This window comes from Schistocerca nitens, chromosome 5 (genome assembly GCF_023898315.1).
Source record: "Schistocerca nitens isolate TAMUIC-IGC-003100 chromosome 5, iqSchNite1.1, whole genome shotgun sequence".
NCBI classification, from domain to species: Eukaryota; Metazoa; Arthropoda; class Insecta; order Orthoptera; family Acrididae; genus Schistocerca; species Schistocerca nitens.
Genome location: NC_064618.1, coordinates 757,521,880 through 757,544,968, shown reverse-complemented (window position 1 = coordinate 757,544,968; position 23,089 = coordinate 757,521,880). Strand labels below are relative to the sequence as shown.

Below are 23,089 nucleotides of genomic sequence, written 5' to 3'. Positions count from 1 at the left end.
AGGGATATACTGTGGTATGAGGTGTAACAGGATGGAGAGAAGAGGGGCGGGGTGGACCGTAGAAACTTCAGAACGGGTGCGTTGCCAGATCGTGATCACGCACTTTCCTACTTCATAGGCCCGCAGACTGAAGGGCGAGCAGGCGAGTCTCAAATCTCACTATCCCACTACGTCAAAAGGTGCAACTACAGGGTGTTTCACAAAGAGATACCGACTCTGTTACAGCTCGCCCTGCGCTACATGGAATACAGTGATAAGTTATAAATAGTAGTAAAGCAAGAAAGCATATGCATGGGTTCTAGGTAAATCACTGTACTCTGTTCTACACTGCTAGAAGGGAAATTATTTCTTAGTCGTCCTGTACGACAGCAGAAGCGTTCTTTTGGGAAAGGTAACTTCCCCAAACATGAGCACTTCTTGCTGCTCAGTCTAAGAACAGACTACACCTTCAAAACATTTGTCTTACGTGAGCAGTCCAAATATCTTCAGTGGGTTCGTGTTCATATAATGGAGTTTTTTTCATTTTATTAAGTGAGTACTTATTTGCATTGCAATTGTTAAGTAAGCTACTATGTTAAAAGCTAGCCAGTTGGAGCTATCAGCTGTCTATTACTCCCACTATCGGTAGCTGGAATATTTCTCATACCATGAGGGATATCAAATGCATCACTCCAGCCTCAGCTCTTCTCACATCTGAAGAGGCACAGAGGAATATGATGGCTGCTTCTGCAACGGAAGAAGTTATGGAACTTCACATACTTCGTGTAACGCAAGCAATGCATTATAGAAGATCACCGTTCTAGACTTGAACATCATCAATCCTATTTCGTCAGACATATTGATACCTGTATTGTGAGATATACTGTGGCTTCATACGATACAGCCCATTCTGCAAATACAAGCTGTTTCTGACTAGAAGAAACCGATGCTGTCTCCAGTAACAGTAATATTTAGACAGGTGGAGTAACTTTCTAGTCATTCATTAATTCATCACAAAGTGATTACAAATAGTATGAAAGCTATGCAATACACTGTCAAAAACTGACAGCAGCAGGGTACCGTATCTACCAATCCAATTCCTTTCCCACCGATACTACACGGGTCATCGATTACATCACACTTACAAATTAAGCACTTCTTAACTATTGTTTATACAAACGTATTTTACATAAAAGCTCACATAACAACTGCAAATAAGTACTCAGCTAATAAACAGAAAATAATTCCACTACATAAAGATCGGCTCTGTAATGTTATTTTGTCTACTCATCTATGAGAACTAGACAGGAAATGGTGGGGAAGTACAGTCTATCTGTAAAATGAAAAGAAAGCAGCACCCATGGGGAAAGTCGCCTATCGCGGATGATGATGATGATGATGATGTTTGGTTTGTGGGGTGCTCAACTGCGCGGTCATCAGCGCCCAAACAAAGTCACAATTTTTACACATACCAATTTCTTTCGTAGTCGAATCTAGCCACTGTCAGGAATGATGATTATGATGAAATGATGAGGACAACACAAACACCGAGTCCCTGGGCAGAGAAAATCCCCAACCCGGCCGGGAATCGAACCCGGGATCCAGAGGCAGCAACGCTAGCCACTAGATTTCACTGAAGAACGCTACAAATACCATACAGGACGACAGGTAATCGATTCATCTCTAGCAGTGTAGAACAGTGCGCAGAGATTTATGGAGAATTTTTCAAAATGTTTATCTTTGAGTAGTATTTTTAGTAACTCGTATATGTATTCAGTGTTGTGTCAACACACTTTGTGGAAAATAAAAACCACCGATCGCATCCGCACAATGCGTCAAAAGTGAGTAATAAGGTACGCTGTGGAAGAGTCGAGTTGATTTTGTGAAACATCCTGTAGTTTCTTCTTGTGACGTAGTGGGGTATAGATAGTGGAGACTCGTCTCCTCGCTCTTCTGTTCGCATTCCTTAAGAAGGGAGGAAGTAGGTGACCACAATCCAGCGACCCACTTTTCCTCACGTGACTAGCCTCTAGGCCCCTCCTCCCTTCTCCAGCCGGCTCTCCCTAAGCACATAATTACCTCGCATGTTGTTCATGGCACTCCTTCCTAGCATTGTACAAAAATTTGCAACTGCACGAATTTTTACAACCATTTGACATTTTTTGCTCTTCATTGAGTGGGCTCTCAAGAGAGGGGAGGAAGGTATTACACAAGCATTCTTATCTGCATCGATAGTTTCTAAAACCATTTCGTCACCAAGAAAGATGAAGAGTTGCACTCTCTTATCCCATCTGAAGTGCTGCAGGAGCGTAAACCAACGTACATCATTCGGTCGGTTACTGTATCGTTCGCCAGAGGAAGTTGATGGTGCACGTATCAGTTGCTTCACGTCTCATTTCATCCCGTGCTTACGTCTCTCGTCCAGGTACTTTTCGACAAACTCTTACCCCGTCATTTTAAGCACCAATGTACAGCGCAGCTTATCAGTCCCATGCTCCTAGCATCCAGTGGCAGCGTTCATGCAACCCATGCTTATCTTGTGACTACTTTATCTACATCTACGTATATACTATGCAAGTCACCTTACTCTGTGTGGCGGTGGGTATTTTATGTAGTACTGTCACTTCTCCCTTTCCTGTTCCAATTGTAAACGTTTCGGGGATAGTGATTGTTTGGAAGTTTCAGTGCCTGCTCGAATCTCTCCGACTTTATGTTCATGGTCTTTTCACGCGATACACACAGAAATTAGCAATATATTGCTTGACTTTTCCAGGAACGTACGCTCTCGGAATTTTAACAGTAAAGCACGCCGTGATGCAGAACGCCTCTCCTTCCGCGTACGCCACTGACGTTAGCTGACAAGGGAACCTCCCCATCGCACCCCCCTCAGATTTAGTTATAAATTGACACAGTCGATAGGCCTTGAAAAAATGAACACAGATCAATCGAGAAAACAGGAAGAAGTTGTGTGGAACTATGAAAAAATAAACAAAATATAAAAACTGAGTAGTCCAAGTGTAACATATCCAACATCTAGGACTACATAACATGAAGAGCGCCGTGGTCCCGTGGTTAGAGTGAACAACTGCGAAACGAGAGGTCCTTGGTTCAAGTCCTCCCTCGAGCAAAACTTTTACTTACTTTATTTTCGCAAAGTTACGATCTGACCGTTCATTCATTGACGTCTCTGTTCACTGTAATAAGTTTAGTGTCTGTGTTTTGCGACCGCACCACAAAACCGTGCGATTAGTAGACGAAAGGACGTGCCTCTCCAATAGGAACCGAAAACATTTGATCGCAAATTCATAGGTCAACCGATTCCTCCACAGGAAAACACGTCTGAAATATTCTATACGACACTGGTGACGGCATGTGCGTCACATTACTGGAATATGTTGTCGACCCACCTAACTTGCACACTTGGCGAATGGGTAAAAAGATTCTTCTACCTTGCCCGATTTAGGTTTTCTTGTGGATGTGATAATCACTCCCAAAAAAGTGATGAAAACATTGAGTTTGTCGCATAAACGGCAACAAATGAATGCAACAGTTTCACAGTCGCACAGTTTTCCCTGTGTTCTGTCGAAACAAACGTTTTTAACGTTTTCAAGCTTTTCCGTGTGTAGACCGTCAAATCCTGCATGTGTCCAAGCAAATCTGAACATGTCCTGGAATTTTGGAGAGCAAAGTTGATCATGTCTGAGTGCATGAACTTTGATAATTGTCTGAAAATAAAAAATTAAAACTTTTCACTCGAGGGAGGGTTGAACCACGGACCTTCGGTTCCCTAGCTGCTCACGGTAACCACGGGACCACGGTGCTCCTCAGTGAACAGATAACTTAATGTGACATATCTTGCACACGGACTACGCAGTTTGTATATTTTGCTTATTTTTTTCATAGTTCCATACAACTTCTTCCTGTTTTCTCGATTGATCTGTGTTCAGTTTTTCATGGCCTATCCCTGTGCCAACTTATAACTAAATCTGAGGGGGGTGCGATGGGGAGGTTCCCTTGTGAGTATCTCCCCAACGCTCTCGTACCGACTAAATGAACCTGATACAAAACGCGATACTCTTCATTCATTCTTCTCTATTTCCTCAATCTGTTCTATCATTGGTCCAATGAGGTTCTTGTAAACTGCCTCCTTTATGGCTGGACTGCACTTCCTGACAATTCTTCCAATGAATATGTCTGGCATCTACCTTGCCTGCGATTAGTTTCATCTCCTTAACCATGCTCGCAAATATTTTATGGATGTCGCTGCTTCTACTGCAATGCAATTGTGTAATCGTAACAATGGGTGATGTGTGGCGAGCTGAGGTATATTTACGGGTTTTAGAAAGTGTGGTGGCTCACCAACAGCTGTTGTCCGCCATTGAATAGGAAGCTGGTTTGCTGCGCTATGGCTGGTTTATCAGGTGCTGTCACAACGAACGATAGGTTGTCGTGAACCCGGTCCCTGCAACTCGTTGCGTACAGTAATTTGGTCTGGCGGCCGCTGATTTCCTCAGATGAAGGTAACACTACATCCTGACTAGGTGACAAGCGGAAAGTTCGGTATTTGTACTACTTCGGAGATGTAGTAGTGTTTAGTTGTCGGGAACCCTTGATTAATAGCGACCGGTTTGCACTGAAATCGCGCTTCTTGTCGGGTCCGCGCTTGGCCGTCACGGTGACAGACACTGCAAGTTCTGAAGATGTCCTAGTCACGTGACTCAAAGAACCATTCCATATGCCATGGCGACATAGCAGCTGATCTCAATTGTATTGTTATGCTCTTCTGAAATACCATAACCTAGTCTCGACATATACCAGAAACTCTCTTAGTTCAAACATTTTCTTCATTTGTAGTCAACAGCGAAAGTATGTTTCACAAAATTCGTAACACAAAGCTATATAATTGTGCAATGAAAGAGCCAAATACACTTCTGTGTTACAAATTTCGAGGGACTTCTTTTAGTTCTAAAGCACTTGCAGTAGCTCAGTTCAGTTTTCGATTTTGTAAAAATAATAGAGCTAGACTTAAAGTAAAGGTTGCTAAGTAACCTGTAGACGCCAGATATCTCACTTTCCCTTTGATTTTCTTAGATGGATGATTATATTTAATCATTTAGTACTAGCTTTTAGCGTCCCGTCGACTACAGTGGAGGGTAAAGGTGGATGGTTAGGTCAAAGCTGGGAGGAAAATCAGCCACTCTCCGTATTTGTCTTAATCTATTTAGTGAAAACACAGAAACCTAGCTCCAAGTTCCCATATTGCGTTTTGATCCCCTTACTACCAGATCATGCAATACGTTGCCTTAAACCCCACGGCACTTTGCACGGCTTGTGATGTACACTTAATGCCAGCTACCCTAGTTTTTGTTGTTTTTTTTAGTTGTATAAATTATTGTAAATGTTGCTATTAAGGTAGCGATTACGGCGATTTTTCAGCGCTATGGAAGCACATTTGAGCGAGAAAAGGCGTTCGTATTTGGCGAGTGTGCACGCAGAGGCCGCTGGATTTCTCTAATGCAAGCGTGGATGGGACTATGTTTGTACGTGGCCTGGGAAGTGCAGCCTATGTTGCGAGTGCAGAGCTGTTCCACTACAGAGTGTCGCAGCCAGAGTGGCTTCCCCACCGTCGTCTGGTACCCGTTCTCCTTCACGGAGCCACCTGCCTACCAGGTACATTTACAACACGGCATCTTTCCCATTAACAGACGAATTTCTGGATTATTGTAAGACTAGCTAAGAAAAAATTTGATTTTTATTTGCAAAATTTTATTGTAGAACATTTACAATATTACATGGTTTTGCATCTTCATAACACTTTACAAATTGTACACTGGGCATAGTTCAGAATCGACTGTAGCATGATAAATTTGTGATACAAAAGGTAATCTAAAACTGCGAAATTTACAGAGTCTTAGATCAGACAAGTGTTGCCGGGCGGAATGGCCGAGCGGTTCTAGGCACTACAGTCTGGAACCGCGAGACCGCTACGGTCGCAGGTTCGAATCCTGCCTCGGGCATGGATGTGTGTGATGTCCTTAGGTTAGTTAGGTTTAAGTAGTTCTAAGTTCTAGGGGACTGATGACCTCAGCAGTTAAGTCCCATAGTGCTCACAGCCATTTGAACCATTTGAACAAGTGTCTGATGAATAATGTATTACGCTTGAAGTAGATGAGCGTGCAAATTAAATACAGTGATAGCTACAGGAATGTAATTAAATTACTTAATGGAACATCCTGGCAGATTAAAACTCTGTGCCTGACTGGGAAAATCCAAAACCTTCTGGGAAAAGCTCGTACTGACGTAATTAATATTTCTTTACGCTAAAAATATTTAGTTATGATCCATGACATTGAAATACACAATTTTACAGATATTGGTAAAAAGCTTAATCAGTAATAATACATACTTCACACAGGTCACAGGTTGCGGGTAATATACATCCATAGAGTAAGTTAAGTGTTTATCATTTTCTGTCTTTTGCTAGTATTATATTTCGTGCGTGTTGTTCTGTTTAAGAGGTTTAATCTTACGTTTTTGTAAGGGTAAATTCATTCAGTCTGTAGCGCAGTACTTGCGCATTTGTTTTGTTTTGTTTTGGAGGAAAGCGTCTGTTCGTTTAGTAAGCCACTCAGTCAGGCATTAGCTCTCGGCTGATATACATCTACAGAGCGGCAAGTTAAATGTTTATCTTTTCCTGTCTTTTCCTCGTTGTTCAGTGATTAAATTTCGTGCGTGATGAACTGAGTAAGAGGTTTAATCTCACGGTTTTTGTGAACGTAAATTCATTCAGTCTGTAGCGCACTAGTTGCTCACTGAACAGCCAGCTACATAGCTCATTAACGCACCAATGTTCATTCAGGAGACATCAGGAGGGTAGCATGTTACATATCTGGGATTCTGTCTGCTTTTATACACTCCTGGAAATGGAAAAAAGAACACATTGACACCGGTGTGTCAGACCCACCATACTTGCTCCGGACACTGCGAGAGGGCTGTACAAGCAATGATCACACGCACGGCACAGCGGACACACCAGGAACCGCGGTGTTGGCCGTCGAATGGCGCTAGCTGCGCAGCATTTGTGCACCGCCGCCGTCAGTGTCAGCCAGTTTGCCGTGGCAGACGGAGCTCCATCGCAGTCTTTAACACTGGTAGCATGCCGCGACAGCGTGGACGTGAACCGTATGTGCAGTTGACGGACTTTGAGCGAGGGCGTATAGTGGGCATGCGGGAGGCCGGGTGGACGTACCGCCGAATTGCTCAACACGTGGGGCGTGAGGTCTCCACAGTACATCGATGTTGTCGCCAGTGGTCGGCGGAAGGTGCACGTGCCCGTCGACCTGGGACCGGACCGCAGCGACGCACGGATGCACGCCAAGACCGTAGGATCCTACGCAGTGCCGTAGGGGACCGCACCGCCACTTCCCAGCAAATTAGGGACACTGTTGCTCCTGGGGTATCGGCGAGGACCATTCGCAACCGTCTCCATGAAGCTGGGCTACGGTCCCGCACACCGTTAGGCCGTCTTCCGCTCACGCCCCAACATCGTGCAGCCCGCCTCCAGTGGTGTCGCGACAGGCGTGAATGGAGGGACGAATGGAGACGTGTCGTCTTCAGCGATGAGAGTCGCTTCTGCCTTGGTGCCAATGATGGTCGTATGCGTGTTTGGCGCCGTGCAGGTGAGCGCCACAATCAGGACTGCATACGACCGAGGCACACAGGGCCAACACCCGGCATCATGGTGTGGGGAGCGATCTCCTACACTGGCCGTACACCACTGGTGATCGTCGAGGGGACACTGAATAGTGCACGGTACATCCAAACCGTCATCGAACCCATCGTTCTACCATTCCTAGACCGGCAAGGGAACTTGCTGTTCTAACAGGACAATGCACGTCCGCATGTATCCCGTGCCACCCAACGTGCTCTAGAAGGTGTAAGTCAACTACCCTGGCCAGCAAGATCTCCGGATCTGTCCCCCATTGAGCATGTTTGGGACTGGATGAAGCTTCGTCTCACGCGGTCTGCACGTCCAGCACGAACGCTGGTCCAACTGAGGCGCCAGGTGGAAATGGCATGGCAAGCCGTTCCACAGGACTACATCCAGCATCTCTACGATCGTCTCCATGGGAGAATAGCAGCCTGCATTGCTGCGAAAGGTGGATATACACTGTACTAGTGCCGACATTGTGCATGCTCTGTTGCCTGTGTCTATGTGCCTGTGGTTCTGTCAGTGTGATCATGTGATGTATCTGACCCCAGGAATGTGTCAATAAAGTTTCCCCTTCCTGGGACAATGAATTCACGGTGTTCTTATTTCAATTTCCAGGAGTGTAGTTTACTTCCTCCTCTAGCCTTGCTAGGATGGTTAGGACGTGTGCTTGCTGTGTGGGGCCGGAAGAGGAGCTGGCCGCAGTTCGCGAACAGCTGAATGCGCTGTTGGCTACGGTAAGTCCGCTTCAGGCTGCTGCGTCGGGGTGTAGCGATGGCGGAGAATGTAGGCGCGCCGCATCGGACACCTCAGGCGTCGATTGTTTTGCCCATGGGCTCTGCTGCCAAGATGTAACCCGGTGCGGTGCACCCGCCCTCACGGCATCGTGAGTGGCGGGTGGTAACGCGTTAGCCCCGCTCTAGGCTGAGGGCCAATGTGCAGACTGGCCGTCTGTCCTCGCCCATTCATCCTGTGAGTGGATCTGTGGCCACTGCTTTAGCAGGGTTCGACCAGGCACACGGCAGGGAGGGGTTTACTACTTATCGGGAGCCCCAACGTTAGACGTGTTATGAAGCACCACAGACAGTTAGCGTTCAGGGCTGGCAAGGAGAGCCATGTACAGCTGTAGTGCCGAGAACAAGACACGCGATTGCCGCTTTTTAATTCTAATGCTGCTCTCAGTGTCTTCACTCAGAAAGAGTAGCGACCACAACATTGTATACGTCGGAGAACGGAATCTCAGTTTGGCGTGAGTCCTCTCACTGCAAATAATCAGTTCACCAAATAAAATGGTATATCACCAGTCTCCATAGAAAATAAAAACGGCAATAGAAAATTAATGAAATTACACCTTGAGCTAAACAATTTGATCAATACCATAGTGTCCAGTGCCACTGCTGCACAGTCGTCAGGATTAATTACAATAAAATTACACATGCAATAAGAAGTTTTGTTTCTCGTACTGCCATTCATCTCACCGATTTGGTTGAGCAACTTGCAAGTGAGTTTGAGCGGTATTCCATCCATGCTTGTTTTGGAGGGTAGAAGTTTTTCAGGCCGTTAGTAGTGTGATTAACAATTATTTCGCACTAGTTCACTATTAGAATCATTTGGTGCTAATCAGGGCTCTATTTTCTGCCAGCAGATCGTCAGAACATTTTTTTTTTTCTCGTGTGAAGTGGGGACAGGACTATTTCTGTACATTGAGGTTGGACTTTGAGGTACTTTGGCTTCGGGAGACAGTTTATTTCTCCTGCTAATAGACACTCAGGTTGTAGCTTTGCCTGTTGGTTTGCCCCTGTTTATGTGTGAATTGGTATGCGATTCATCTTCGTGTAACCTCTATCTGTGCACACCAGCTATCTTTTTCCAGTTCTTTTAATTTATTTAGTTTCATATAGGGAGTTCACTAACCACTATATTGAGGACTCACGTTACTTATTAACCACTTAACAGATTTGTTGATTTTACCAGTATTCGAATTAATATGAATATTTTGAACACAATAAACCTTATTATTAAAAAATTAAATATTGTGTTATGGCTCGTTATATAACGTAATTTGCAAATAGATGCAGCCTAGTTACCGTTTGTCTTCCTGATTAAAGCCATCAGGGGAAAATTTATTAAGTATTTATTTATTTTGAGTTTAAAATGCACTTAAGGGTAAAGCGACGAAGTATCATTCCTAGCGAAGACAACGAGACCGGTCGTTTATATTCGTCGGACTTAAATAGCCTTCTTAAGTCGCATTCCCTACTTGTGAAGTTGCGAAGAAAATTTATGTTTTAATAAATTCATGTGTTTATTTTATCCGGAGAAAGTTGTATCTGGAATACTTATCAAACAGATGTGATAGGACACATTGAAATAATTTTTGGAAATTTGTGGTAAGTTCTTATGGGACCAGACTCCTGAGGTCATCGGTCCCTAGGCTTACACACTTCTTAATCTGACTGAAACTAACTTACGCTAAGGAGAACATACACACCCATGCCCGAGGGAGGACTCGAACCTCCGACGGGGAGAGCCGCGCGAACCGTGACAAGGCGCCCTTGACCACGCGGCTACACAGCGCGTATATAATTCATAGACGCACTGCAGGGATCATAGTAGGTCTGTCGAGCGTACAGACAATTATAACAGATATTAACTGAAATGCCGTGCGAATTTTTTAATGAAAGGTTACATTGTTCTAGCTCTTATACGAGCTAATTCAAAGAACCAGTTTTAGAGATAGGCTGTGCAAGTGTATGGAGGCACTCACTCCATGCGTGGAACAGGACAGGAAGTTGTTAATACTGGTCCAAAGTTCCAACTACCATGCACATACAGTAGCTTGCTGGGTGTACATAAAGCAACAGATATACCTCGAAAGAAAAGAGGTGTATAAGAAATTCCCAGAGAAAGTATGGATATGGACGACAGAGCAATATTCAGGACGAAATGCCTTGGAAATTTATAAATGGCAAAGAGCTGTGCTCAGTCATGGAACTCAGGCGAGTATCAAACGACAGAGTTCTCTTGATATGGAGATACCATTAATGCATTTTAGTGACTCCGTACAGTAATCGTTACAACAAGTAGAAAAGATGCGTCTGACTGCGGTTAAGTAACTCTACAACAAGTCTCGTTCACGCTTTCCAGAAATCTTTTTGTAAACCCGATTGGATCATAGCTCAGAATCACGTTAGTGTTACCACAATCAAATAGTTACGAACTCTGTCTTCGAGCAAGATGAGCACTGCCATTTTATAGTCTCAGTTCCACCTTTACGAAAAATTAAACCTGTGTGTGACTTACCGAGTTTCTTAGTTTCACCAGCATAATTTACATACTTTGATACATAAAAAACATTGAGATTCTGATTACGTCATTAGATGAGCGCTAAAATTTTAGTCAAAGTTGATATCTCACATTTAACTCTATCTGCAATAGTTCGTCCAGTACTTCAGTTTAACAACTGCAGAACTTCGTTTCAGTGCTCGAAAACGATTCAAATTGCTCGTGCCATCAAATATGAGATATTTCATAAACAGTTAATAAAACACATCATAAAAATTATAAATCTTAAGAACTAAAGGTTGAATGTAATGTGATAGTATGTAACCACCTCCGCCAATGCGTACTGCTTTGCTGGATGTGTACTTGTGTCAGTTTTTATATTAATTTTCAATTAAAATCCATTTAAAATGTGTCTCACAGCTTAATTAATCATGCTACAAATCATGCGAACATAACAGTCGAAGAGCCTCTCCGAGAAATACAAGTTGAGCGCTCGATATTCTTTGTCCATTAAATAATATAAAAGTTATTTATCTTTTTCTGATTTATGGTTGCAAAAACTTCTCGGCGTTGTGTCGTTTTACATTCCTGAGAACAATTAATGGGGGTGTTCCCCTCTTTCCTATGAAGTATCGCTCTTCATTGTGCCAATTACGGTTTACACTGTTTGCGTGCAAACGCGAACAATATGTGAGAAGCTATCGTGCACGAACGGCGGAAATGACATCACATCCGTCTGTTTGAATTTTTGATCGGAGGTCGTGGCCCATCCACCGGTCCGCGGTCATCCGCGAAATCTGGGTCGCAACAACTAAGTACAATGTAACGTACCCAAAGAGATAATAGAAAGCAAAGTACTTGTAACTAAATCACGGCAAATGAGCTGTGCTTTTTGTCTATAAAACAGGTAATATTATCAGTGTTGAGGTCTCTGTGACTCTGATGGTGAAGCCGATTAACTTTTGTGGTAACTTGGGTGTGATCCTTTCTGTGAGTATTTAATGTTATTGTAATAATAATGGAGCTGATTTAAATGTATGTCGTGTTACTAATTTCAAGTTACCCTCCCTTTCAGTACAATAATTTTGGAATAAATGTAAATGTAGCTGTCTTTCATAAACGGTATCGATTCACTGTTGAACGCCATTTCGTTCCATTTTCATTTTCTTGGTACATCGGAAACAGAACCTGCATAATTTTGTAAATGACGTCCGCAGTCGCGTGTGTATTCCATTTCAAAACGAATCGACACCAGAAAGTGATGAGCGTGGCTCTGAACATAAATAATTAACTAAAAGACTATTTCAAGCAAGTAAAGACTTTATTAAAATAATTAAAAGCATATACAAGCCATTGCACAACGGAACATTCAATTCGAAAAGTGTAGGAACTACAGATTTTGTAGCATAAGAGCCACACAACAGGACGGGGCGCGTCCACCGCCCAGGGATGGCTGTTATTGCTGAAACAACCGGTTTTCCGTTATATCGGTAATTTTCCACGACAGTTTAACCTGACTGTTAAAACCACACGAACTAACCGGTTTCTGAAACAACCTAATCTCGGTTTTTTCCTATTATTTCCTGTAGCAAACGCAGAAATCGAACAAACACTGAAAATTTTTGACTCAGTTTCAAGATACATGGAACCAAACTACTAAATGAAATAGGATAATAAGTGGAAACTTAGTCCGCCCATCGTTCTCATGTTTTCTCGAAAATTTCCAGTCATTCTCCTACTGATTCAAATTTTTTGAAACTCTGCTCAAATATTATGCTGTAATCGGGGATAGTACCACTATTTGGGTATTATGAATAGTCAGTGATAAAGGGTGAAAACTGACGTTGAAAAACTTTATTTTTGTCTGTTTTGAAGGGTTATATGCAAATAAAGTCACAGGCACAAGATCAGCTACTTTCTATTTCCATTGTATAATAGGAATGAATTGTTAAGCTTTTAATTTATTATTGTTAGTATACTTTCCTTCCTTATTAGTTCACATAAATGGCTGACAAGTCTTTAATCTTTTAAAGAAAATGAAACATTTTACTTCATTGCTACGCCGCTTCGTAAAAGTATTTGCAGACCTGGTTTGGCGCCGTTCTACACTACAACGGATGTCCGGCGACGAAAGCGAGAAACTACCGTACAGACCATGTGGGGGAAAGTTTTGCACAGTGCACGTACACCGCGTACTTTTAATGACGACACATGGCCACATGGACGTTATTGTCTCAACAATGCTGCACCAGTTTTTATTCCTTGGGTTAGTTGCTCGTTTCTGTCGGCATTGATATTAAAATAGCACTGGTCGCTTTTACCATGAACTAATAACGCAATATTTCAAAACAGTTCAAATTTGTACAATAAAAATCACTCCTTATTTAAACACTAAAAATTTTAGCACTAGTAAAAAATACGAAAGGCCTGTTATAGCCGAGACCAAGTAAGTATCTAAAATACCGGTTATTTATAACTGCAATACCGGTATCGGTTTTAACCGGCCTGTTTTTCCCATCCCTACCGCTGTCTGCCTCTTTGTCGCAAAGTGTGGGCGACTCAAACGCCACTCGCTACCCCACTGAAACCTCCCACTTAAATAACTGTCGTGTCACACGAATCAAGTAACACTTTCTAGTGACATATAATGCTCTTGAAATCCCACGTAAATTTTACACTCAAAAAGAGAAAACTGGATAAAAGCTGGTAACAGAATATTCTCGAGAACCGGCCACTTTAGCTGAGTTACGGAGGAATAAGGTTCCGAGATTTCATCTGAACATCGCTGACATGCTTCTACTATATTCTGCTAGGAAGCCACGAGGGCAGGACTGGAGGTGGAAATTACTTGATGTCTTCACTGCGCTGGTGCGGGCTGAACGCCTTCCGTCATCGTAATTAGATCACTTCCCCTGTGATACGACGGGCATATGTCATGGGGATGATTACATGTATGATCAACTTGTTCGAGTCCCCAGTTACGTTTCTTACTTGACTGGCTCTTGAAAAAGCTAAATAACTGTCTAAGAAGACATTTCTGCTACTGTTCTACATCTACTAGAAAATACTGTAGGTTATAAACGCCAAACGATGATGGACCCTCATTTGCTATCAACAGTTTACTCAAAGTTGTCTACTTTGGATGTGAACTCATTATTAATACGAAAACATTTTCCGACATAACATTCACTTTCTACCCTCAAATGTAGAGTGGGCTGTTCGATTTCTGAGGCAGCGTGTTATTGATGAAGTGCCAGTGTAGTGGCAATGGAGGAGTAGCTTCAGCTGGGAATAGAAGGGGGAGGATGGAAATAAATTCCTGTTCTAACATTCCAACCCCTATACCTAACATAAAGCAATGTCAACGATGTGACATTACTTTTTATTGCGGACAAAAACTGGAATTTTGCCCCCACAAGCAAGCAACGAAGGGTGGAGCTGTTAGAGTGTTAAATGTATGTGGCTTTTAGATAAAGTTATGCTTATCTTGAGGTTGCAGGATGTACAGGTCATGAATGTGTCTTATCAAGAAACCTAGACAGCATTTTAGCTCCAGGTTATACCAGTGTAAGCTAGTCATATCACAGTAAAAACCACGACAATACAGTCCAAAGAAGTACAGAGAAACCGCACCATACAGCAAATAATCTCGAAAAACAGTGCTTAGCTATCCTGGTCATGTGTCGTTTCGTATTTAACAATTGTTACAGTTCTTAACATTATCACATATTTGATTACAATTAAGTTTAACACTTTTCATTAACTTTACATTGTTTATTGCATTATGACTTACTTAGTGTTGTTTTTCTTTCTTTTTATGTAATGTCATAATCTGTAATAGAAATAGCACTTTCTCTGTCTTAAATGGAATGTTTTACATTCGTACGATTTCACTAGTATTGGGACACAATATTCGCCTGATCTATACGTCATGTTTTTAAACAATTTTCTGTATTCATAAGTCTGGCTGGGAACTGTTTCCGATTTACTCGTAATTATGGGACAAGACGTCTAAGACAAAGATATGAAAGCTTAATTTGCATGTGTGAGTAATTAATTTATTTATGTTCAAAACAAATTTTTAAAAATTTTGTACAGTTTTTTTAATTGTCTAGATCGCAAACAATGTTCACATTGAATTTTATACCTAGTTTCTGCTGTTCACAGATCGGACATAGTGTCAACGTACAGGGTAAGGCTAGACCGCAACGTCTCCATACCTTGGTACATTCTTAAACACTGAAACACCAAAGAAAGTGGTATAGGCATGCGTATTCAAATCCAGAGATATGTAAACAGGCAGAATAAGACGCTGCGATCAGCAACGCCTACATTACACAACAAGTGTATGCCGCAGCTGTTAGATCGGTTACTGCTACTACAATGGTAAGTTATCAATATTTAAGTGAGTTTGAACATGGTGTTATAGTCGGGGCACGAGTGATGGAACACAGCATCTCCGAGGTAGCGATGAAGTGCGGTTTCCCATACGACCATTTCACGAGTGTACCGTGAATATCAAGAAGCCTGTAAAACATCAAATCTCCGACATCGCTGCGGTCCGAAAATGATCCTGCAAGAACGGGATCAACGATGACTGAAGGGAATGGTTCAACGTCACAGGTGCGCAACCCTTCTTCAAAGTGCTGCAGATTTCAATGCTGGGCCACCAAGTGTCAACGAACGAACCATTCAACGAAACATCATCGATGTGGGCTTTCTAACCCCAACGCCCACTCGTGTACTGCACTACACAAAGCTGTACGTCTCGCCTGGGCTCGTCAACAACGACACTAGACTATTGATGACTAGGATCGTCTTACCTGGTCGGACGACATCCGTTTCAAATTGTATCGAGCGGATGGACGTTTTCCGGTTATGGGGACAACCTCATGAATCTATGGACCCTGAATGTCAGCAGGGGACTGTTCAAGCTGGTGAGGGCTCTGTACTGGTGTGGGGCGTGTGCAGTTGCAGTGAAATGGCACCCCTGATACGTCTAGATACGGCTCTGGCAGGTGACACGTACGTAAGCATCCTGTCTAATCACCTGCATCTATTCATGTCCATTGTGCATTCCGAAGCACTTGGGCAATTCCTGAAGGACTATGCCGTACCCCACGTGTCCAGAATTGCTACAGAGTGGCTCCAGGAACACTCTTCTGAGTTTAAACACTTCCGCTGACTACCAAACTCCCCGGACATGAACATTATTGAGTATATCTGGGATGCCTTGAAACGTGCTGTTCATTAGAGATCTCCGCCCCCTCGCACTCTTACGGATTTATGGACAGTCCTGCAGGATTCATGGTGTCAGTTGCCTCCAGCACTGGTCCAGACATTATTCGAGTCCATGCCACGTCGTGTTGCGGCACTTCTGCGTGCTCGCGGGAACCCTTCACGATATTAGGTAGGTGTACCAGTTTCTTTGGGTCTTTAGTGTATAACAGACAGTTTCAATAAAGTGCTAGCTGTATCAGTGACATGAACGAGAGTGGTACTAAACCATGCTCTTGATTTTGCAAGTGAGTTTTGTAACGATGTAGTTCAAATGGCTCTGAGCACTGTAGGACTTAACTTCTGAGGTCATCAGTCCCCTAGAGCTTAGAACTACTTAAACCTAACTAACCTAAGGACATCACACGCATCCATGCCCGAGGCAGGACTCGAACCTGCGACCGAAGTGGTCCCGCGGTTCCAGACTGTAGCGCCTAGAACCGCTCGACCACTCCGGCCGGCCTAACGATGCAGTATAAAAAGTTTACACTCAACGGCCATTTTAATAAGCATGTTTTAGTAAGAGTCTTTTCATTTCGTTGTTACAGCCAGTACTTTATTGAAGCTGTTTCGTATATGAGAAAATACCAAAATATGCAGACGATGAGGTCTAGTCTTACTGTGTACGTTGATACCAGGTCTTTAACATGACTAATTTGAGGTTATTTATGTGAACAACCGAAATTAGTTGTTAGATTTAATACGGCATATTTTTTTACGTGTTAGAAAACTTACAAAAGTTTTGTATGAAATATTTAAGATATCTTTCCTCCATTTCCTGATAATGTCAGATATTACTACTTTGTTTGTGTGTTTACTAATTTATTTATGGGTTTGTAAAAAAAATTTGTGACTTAACAGTGCAGTGCCCCTATTATGCTCCCAACCGCAGACGGTGCGATCGATAACTATTATGAGGCAAAAAACGCAACCAGTGTTACTCTTGCTCTGCGAAGACATTCATGATACTCATTTTCTTGATTTCCAAACAGAATCCCGAAATCTTGTATGCTAGAAACAATCTGAGACTCTCGATCATTTTGTTTCCAGGTTGTGTTCATTGTCGTGTCCACGGGCCTGTTCTACGGCAACATTATCTCCATCACGGTACACAGCACGTTCTGCACTCTCATGATCTACGTGGCTGGCCACCTGCGCATCCTCAACCTAATGGCGAGGAACTTGTGCAGCACCCAGCAGTACGATAAGGCAACTGGCGATCACAAACAGCGCAACAGGTGTGATGCAGAAGAGCGAATGAGAGAACATCTGAGGGAGTGTGTGCGCTACCACATCGACATTGAGAGGTACTTAGAAACGTGGTTTCACGCTGTTGGTTTCTCACCTTTAACATCTGACGCATAAACGTTACCAAACAAATTAGGATAGTTATTTTAACATACCCAATAGTTATACAGATCTTGGGGTCACGCTGACCGTGAGACAAGACTATCCTTCTAATCCGAAAGGTGTGGTGCATATTGTTCAGCTGCTCACGGTCACAATGGAGTGGGATGAGGCATCATCGTATTGAAACCATGTCTTCTCCTGCAAAACAGGAGGAGCTACTGCGAAAGTAGACCTTGAAAAAATACCAGGTGACGCAATGAACTGAATGCAATCTTACTGGGAATCAGACGAGAATTCGGACTGGCTTTAGGACTTCCTTGCTTGATCTTCGTACATCCACAGTAGAAATGGAGGACAGTGGGACGTCAGCTGGTATAATTTTTTGTTAAAAATGAAGAAATTCCTCCAGCTGTATTTAAGGTGTCGATTTTATTTTGGCAACTAGTTTCAACGTTGTAACAACGTCATCTTCAGGCCCATACACTTGTTGACGTCAACTGCGTGCGGCTGATAGCAGAAGTCAGTGGTGAGATACGGATACTAACCATCTTCCACACGGAGCAAGTCCGTATCTCACCACTGACTTCTGCTATCAGCCGCACGCAGTTGACGTCAACAAGTGTATGGGCCTGAAGATGACGTTGTTACAACGTTGAAACTAGTTATCAAAATAAAATCGACACCTTAAATACAGCTGGAGGAATTTCTTCATTTTTAATATAAATTCCTTGCTTGGAGTCAACTCGTTGTTCTTAACTGGATGAAATTAACAGAAGTAAAGGTAATTTCGAGAGTGTTCTATGGCTGTTACTGTTAGACAGCGGATAATGTAGGAAGTTCCATGAGGCAGTTGACCAATGTCTATGGAGAGGCTGCAACGCCAGAAGACAATGGCGAAATGGAGGATGACCTGTAGATGATCGATGGTCGGTACAGATTCTAGCAGTTGATTCTCAACGTAAAGAAATGTTTCTTATAACGAATAAATAGTCGAAGAGCTACCTTGTAGTTCTATTGCGTTATTTACGGGAACTCGCTGGAAACTGAACCGATGGTGAGATACCTTGGAGTAACCGTCGCTGCGACCTAAAGTGGAATAACAATATAAAACTTATTATGTGACGTGTAAATCCCAGGCCATGATTGAGTGGAAGAATGTTAAGGGGGTGTCACTCCACGCAAGAAGTGACTTTCTAAACACATGTTCAGTCGATTCTAGAATAACACTATTCAGCCTGGATCCTTAACTGGTTGGATTAATGCTGTTGTTGTTGTGGTCTTCAGTCCTGAGACTGGTTTGATGCAGCTCTCCATGCTACTCTATACTGTGCAAGCTTCTTCATCTCCCAGTACCTACTTCAGCCTACATATTTCTGAATCTGTTTAGTGTATTCATCTCTTGGTCTCCCTCTACGATTTTTACCCTCCACGCTGCCCTCCAATACCAAATTGGTGATCCCTTGATGCCTCTGAACATGTCCTACCAACCGATCCCTTCTTCTAACCAAGTTGTACCACAAACTCCTCTTCTCCCCAATTCTATTCAATACCTCCTCATTAGTTATGTGAAGTCTGAGGGAATTTCGCCTGTCTCATACATCTTGCTCACCAGATGGTAGAGTTTTGTTAGGCCTGCCTCTCCCAAGGCTCTCAGTAGTTCTAACGGAATGTTGTCTACTCCCGGGGCCTTGTTTCGGCTTAGGTCTTTCAGTGCTCTGTCAAACTCTTCACGCAGTATCATATCTCCCGTTTCATCTTAATGTACATCCTCTTCCATTTTCATAATATTGTCCTCAAGAACATCGCCCCTGTATAGACCCTCTATATACTCCTTCCACCTTTGTGCTTTCCCTTCTTTGCTTAGAACTGGGTTTCCATCTGAGCTCTTGATATTCATGCAAGTGGTTCTCTTTTCTCCAAAGGTATCTCTAATTTTCCTGTAGGCAGTATCTATCTTACCCCTCGTGAGGTAAGCCTCTACATCATTACATTTGTCCTCTAGCCAACCCTGCTTAGCTATTTTGCACTTCCTGTCGATCTCATTTTTGAGACGTTTGTATTCCTTTTTGCCTGCTTCACTTACTGCATTTTTCTATTTTCTCCTTTCATCAATTAAATACAGTATCTCTTTGGATTAATAGAACAGACAAAGAAAATCTCAGGAAGAGTGACACGTCTGTTACGCGCGAGCGCGCTACGGAGGTGCTTAATAAATTATTGTAGCAGGTTCTAAAAGGCAAGTTTATTGTTGAAATTCCGGATGAATACGTTCCAACAAGAATAGAGCAACATACTGTTTTACTGTCTCTTCCCACGAACGTGCAGTAAAACGACTACGGTGAGATAACGGAAATTCGAGGTCATGCGGGGATTTACCGTCCATCGTTCTTCCCACGCACCATTCGCTAATAGAAGAGGGAAAGGACAGGAGGATGATTAGTGGTACCAGAAGTACTCTCTGTCACACACCTTATAGTGGCTTGCAGAATATAGATGTACTGCGTTAAAATGGGATGACAGCAAAGAAGTTCGCGTTAGTTAATGTTGTAGAGTTCCAGTTGACAAGTTCATAGAAGACCAACGCTTGTGATTTGGTACGAGTGTGGTCTATAGAGTTCCATCACTCAAGACATGACTAATGTGAGTTAAAAACACCAACGCCGTTGGAAGTGGCCTCTGCCCTGAACTATACAAACCACAGGAAGTTCGATACAACAGTAGTGTACCGGATAATCCATAGACGAAACTGAAATTTAGGTTCAAAGGCAATTGACATCTTGTTGAGCATATTTTGGCTATTGCAGGGTGTGACTGCTACTGGAGTATCAAAACATTCAGGTGACAAAGCAGTTCTTTTGAATCTGTAATTTACGGCAAATTGAAGCGTTTTTATTTATGACAATTTTCTGACACAATTCAATATCATATCTTGAAATTGTAGAGTGCAAACAATTTTTGCTCTAGAACTTTGGCCAGAACTACGACGCCTCGTGAAGCTCTATCTATGGCGATAAATGACTTGCAATTTAAATTCACCTACTTCGTGACCATTAATCCTGATGTTAAGTTTCTCACTGTTCTCATTTATGCTATTTCTCATTACTTTCGTCTTTCCTCTGTTTAGTCTCAATATGTATTGTGTACTCATTAGACTGTTCATTCCATTCAGAAAATTCTGCAATTCTTCTTCACTTGCACTGCTAATAGCACGATACGAAATGTTCATTAGGTTGAGACCATATGTACATGGTGTGCACTTGTCATTGTTTGCTTCCTCGTCAGCCCAACGTTACCTGGTTACAGGATGGTTCAGCAGCTGAGTAAGCTGGTGGGTCCCATACTGCTGGGAGAGTTACTCGCTGACATGATCACCGTCAGCGCCAGCGCCTTCATCACCACAGCCCTGGTGAGTACCAGCTACCAACCACTGTCACTTAACAGTAGGTGATACAACGAGCACAGCACAGAGAGTAGAAACGCTTGCCTTGTTGGAATTGTCGCACTGTCGGCGATCCTCAGCCAAGGTAGACTACACAGATACACCAAGAAATAGAAGGAAGTCTAAACTCGTAATGTCGAAGCGGATCGCGAGGTATGAATTGGTAAGATTTTTGTATTTGTGATTTTCACAAAGTCTTAAAGGAACGAAAACCAATCCAGAGTCGTTAAAAAATATGGAAGCCACAATTATGGCCATTAACAGTTGAAATTATTACGAAGGCCGATTATTTAAATTTTGAATAATCAGACTTATTAGATTTACTGCCTGTAACTGAACATTAAATTCAGCACAAAACGTTCATTGGTGGTTAATGACGAGTTCGGGTGCGAATACTGCGTACGTAGTTGATATTCGTACGAAGGAAACTATTTCGTAATAAATTAATCGAACTTAGTATAAAGATGCAGGCTCGACTTTTAAAAGATAAAATAACCGACGATAGGGGCTTATGGCGTTCAATCTTGCGTCACGAACCAAGTCGCTTCCAACTTAAATTAAATGGACAACAAGGCACTTTTTTCATAAAATGATGACAGGAGACTTGCAAGGTTGGTCATTTCACAAAATAAAAGATAGTTTTGAAACAAAACTATCCAATTGTTACTGACCACAGGTTTAGATGAACGCATCTACATCTTTACCGTGCCGCTGGCAAAAGGGGAAAAAGGAAACAAATTCACGTCGCATTTTAGGTATACAAAGAAATTATAAGCTTGTACAAGTACGATTAGTATTATATAACTGGTTTACAGCGGTTAATTTTTAAAATTTCTGTGCCTTTTATAAGAACTGTTTTTTACTATTCATTTACTCTAACTGTCAGTAAACATCTTAACTGAAATGAAGTCAGAGTTACTACACGAAAGCCCGTAAGCAGAAACATTGTTCTGCCGTTACACTAAAGGGTGTATTACAATTCGGAAATTTAAAAAAAGCAAAATGTAAACCAGAAGAAACACATCTGAAATATGTTTTGGAAAATATTTAACCATTTTAGTTCCCTTTTAGTATACTTCAATAATACTATACTTCAATAATGGTCAAATTTTCTTTGCAACATCTAATATGGTATACTGCGGATTCAATGTTGCATTCGTTTTTGTTTATTCAATAATCTCGAATAAGTTATGTAGAAAGCACTCTTAAGGTAATCCATTGAGACAGAAATCACAGGTAGATGAAATCGTATATGTAGTCTTCCTGTGTATGCTACAGTGTGCATGTGTTTAGAAGATGTTTGGAATAGGTGGTGGTAGGTAACATTTATGATGACAGTGGGAATCATATATCAGGAGCTCGGTTTCTATGCAGTAATCCTTTAGCTGTCGGAACGATAGAATGAGTCTTTTCATTCTACATTTATAACAGCTTCTGACTCTCATTCATTTCTTACTTTCAGTTTTTTGTAGAAGTAATCGTTTGTTTCAAATATCATGCATAATGAAACAAGAAGATATAAACAGATGTACTTCAGGAAGGTGTATTGCATATCTCACAGACTTAAAAAAAATTAACGAGGCACTATAATGGTTGTTCTGTGATTTGTATCCCTTCAGACAAGTTTATCTATTCATTTCTATTGAATGCTGGTGTTGTTGTTGTCTTCAGTCCTGAGACTGGTTTGATGCAGCTCTCCATGCTACTCTATCCTGTGCAAGCTTCTTCATCTCCCAGTACTTACTGCAACCTACATCCTACTGAATCTGCTTAACGTATTCACCTCTTGGTCTCCCTCGACGATTTTTACCATCCACGCTGCCCTCCAATGCTAAATTTGTGATCCCTTGATGCCTCAGAACGGGTCCTACCAACCTGTCCCTTCTTCTTGTCAAGTTGTGCCACAAACTCCTCTTCTCCCCAATTCTATTCAATACCACCTCATTAGTTATGTGATCTACCCATCTAATTTTCAGCATTCTTCTGTAGCACCACATTTCGAAAGCTTCTATTCTCTTCTTGTCCAAACTATTATCGTCCATGTTTCA

At 42.2% G+C, this 23,089-nt stretch overlaps 1 protein-coding gene across 1 annotated transcript in view; it reads left to right on the top strand.

The window, feature by feature from the left end:
* Positions 1-21,050, top strand: part of LOC126260704 (uncharacterized) — a 46,795-nt gene extending 25,745 nt beyond the window's left edge. The window contains exons 3-5 of the mRNA XM_049958039.1: positions 5,416-5,649; positions 17,303-17,559; positions 20,906-21,050. Coding sequence (XP_049813996.1) covers positions 5,416-5,649; positions 17,303-17,559; positions 20,906-21,050 — 636 coding nt within the window. The remainder of the gene's footprint in view (positions 1-5,415; positions 5,650-17,302; positions 17,560-20,905) is intronic.
* Positions 21,051-23,089: the final 2,039 nt, after the last annotated feature.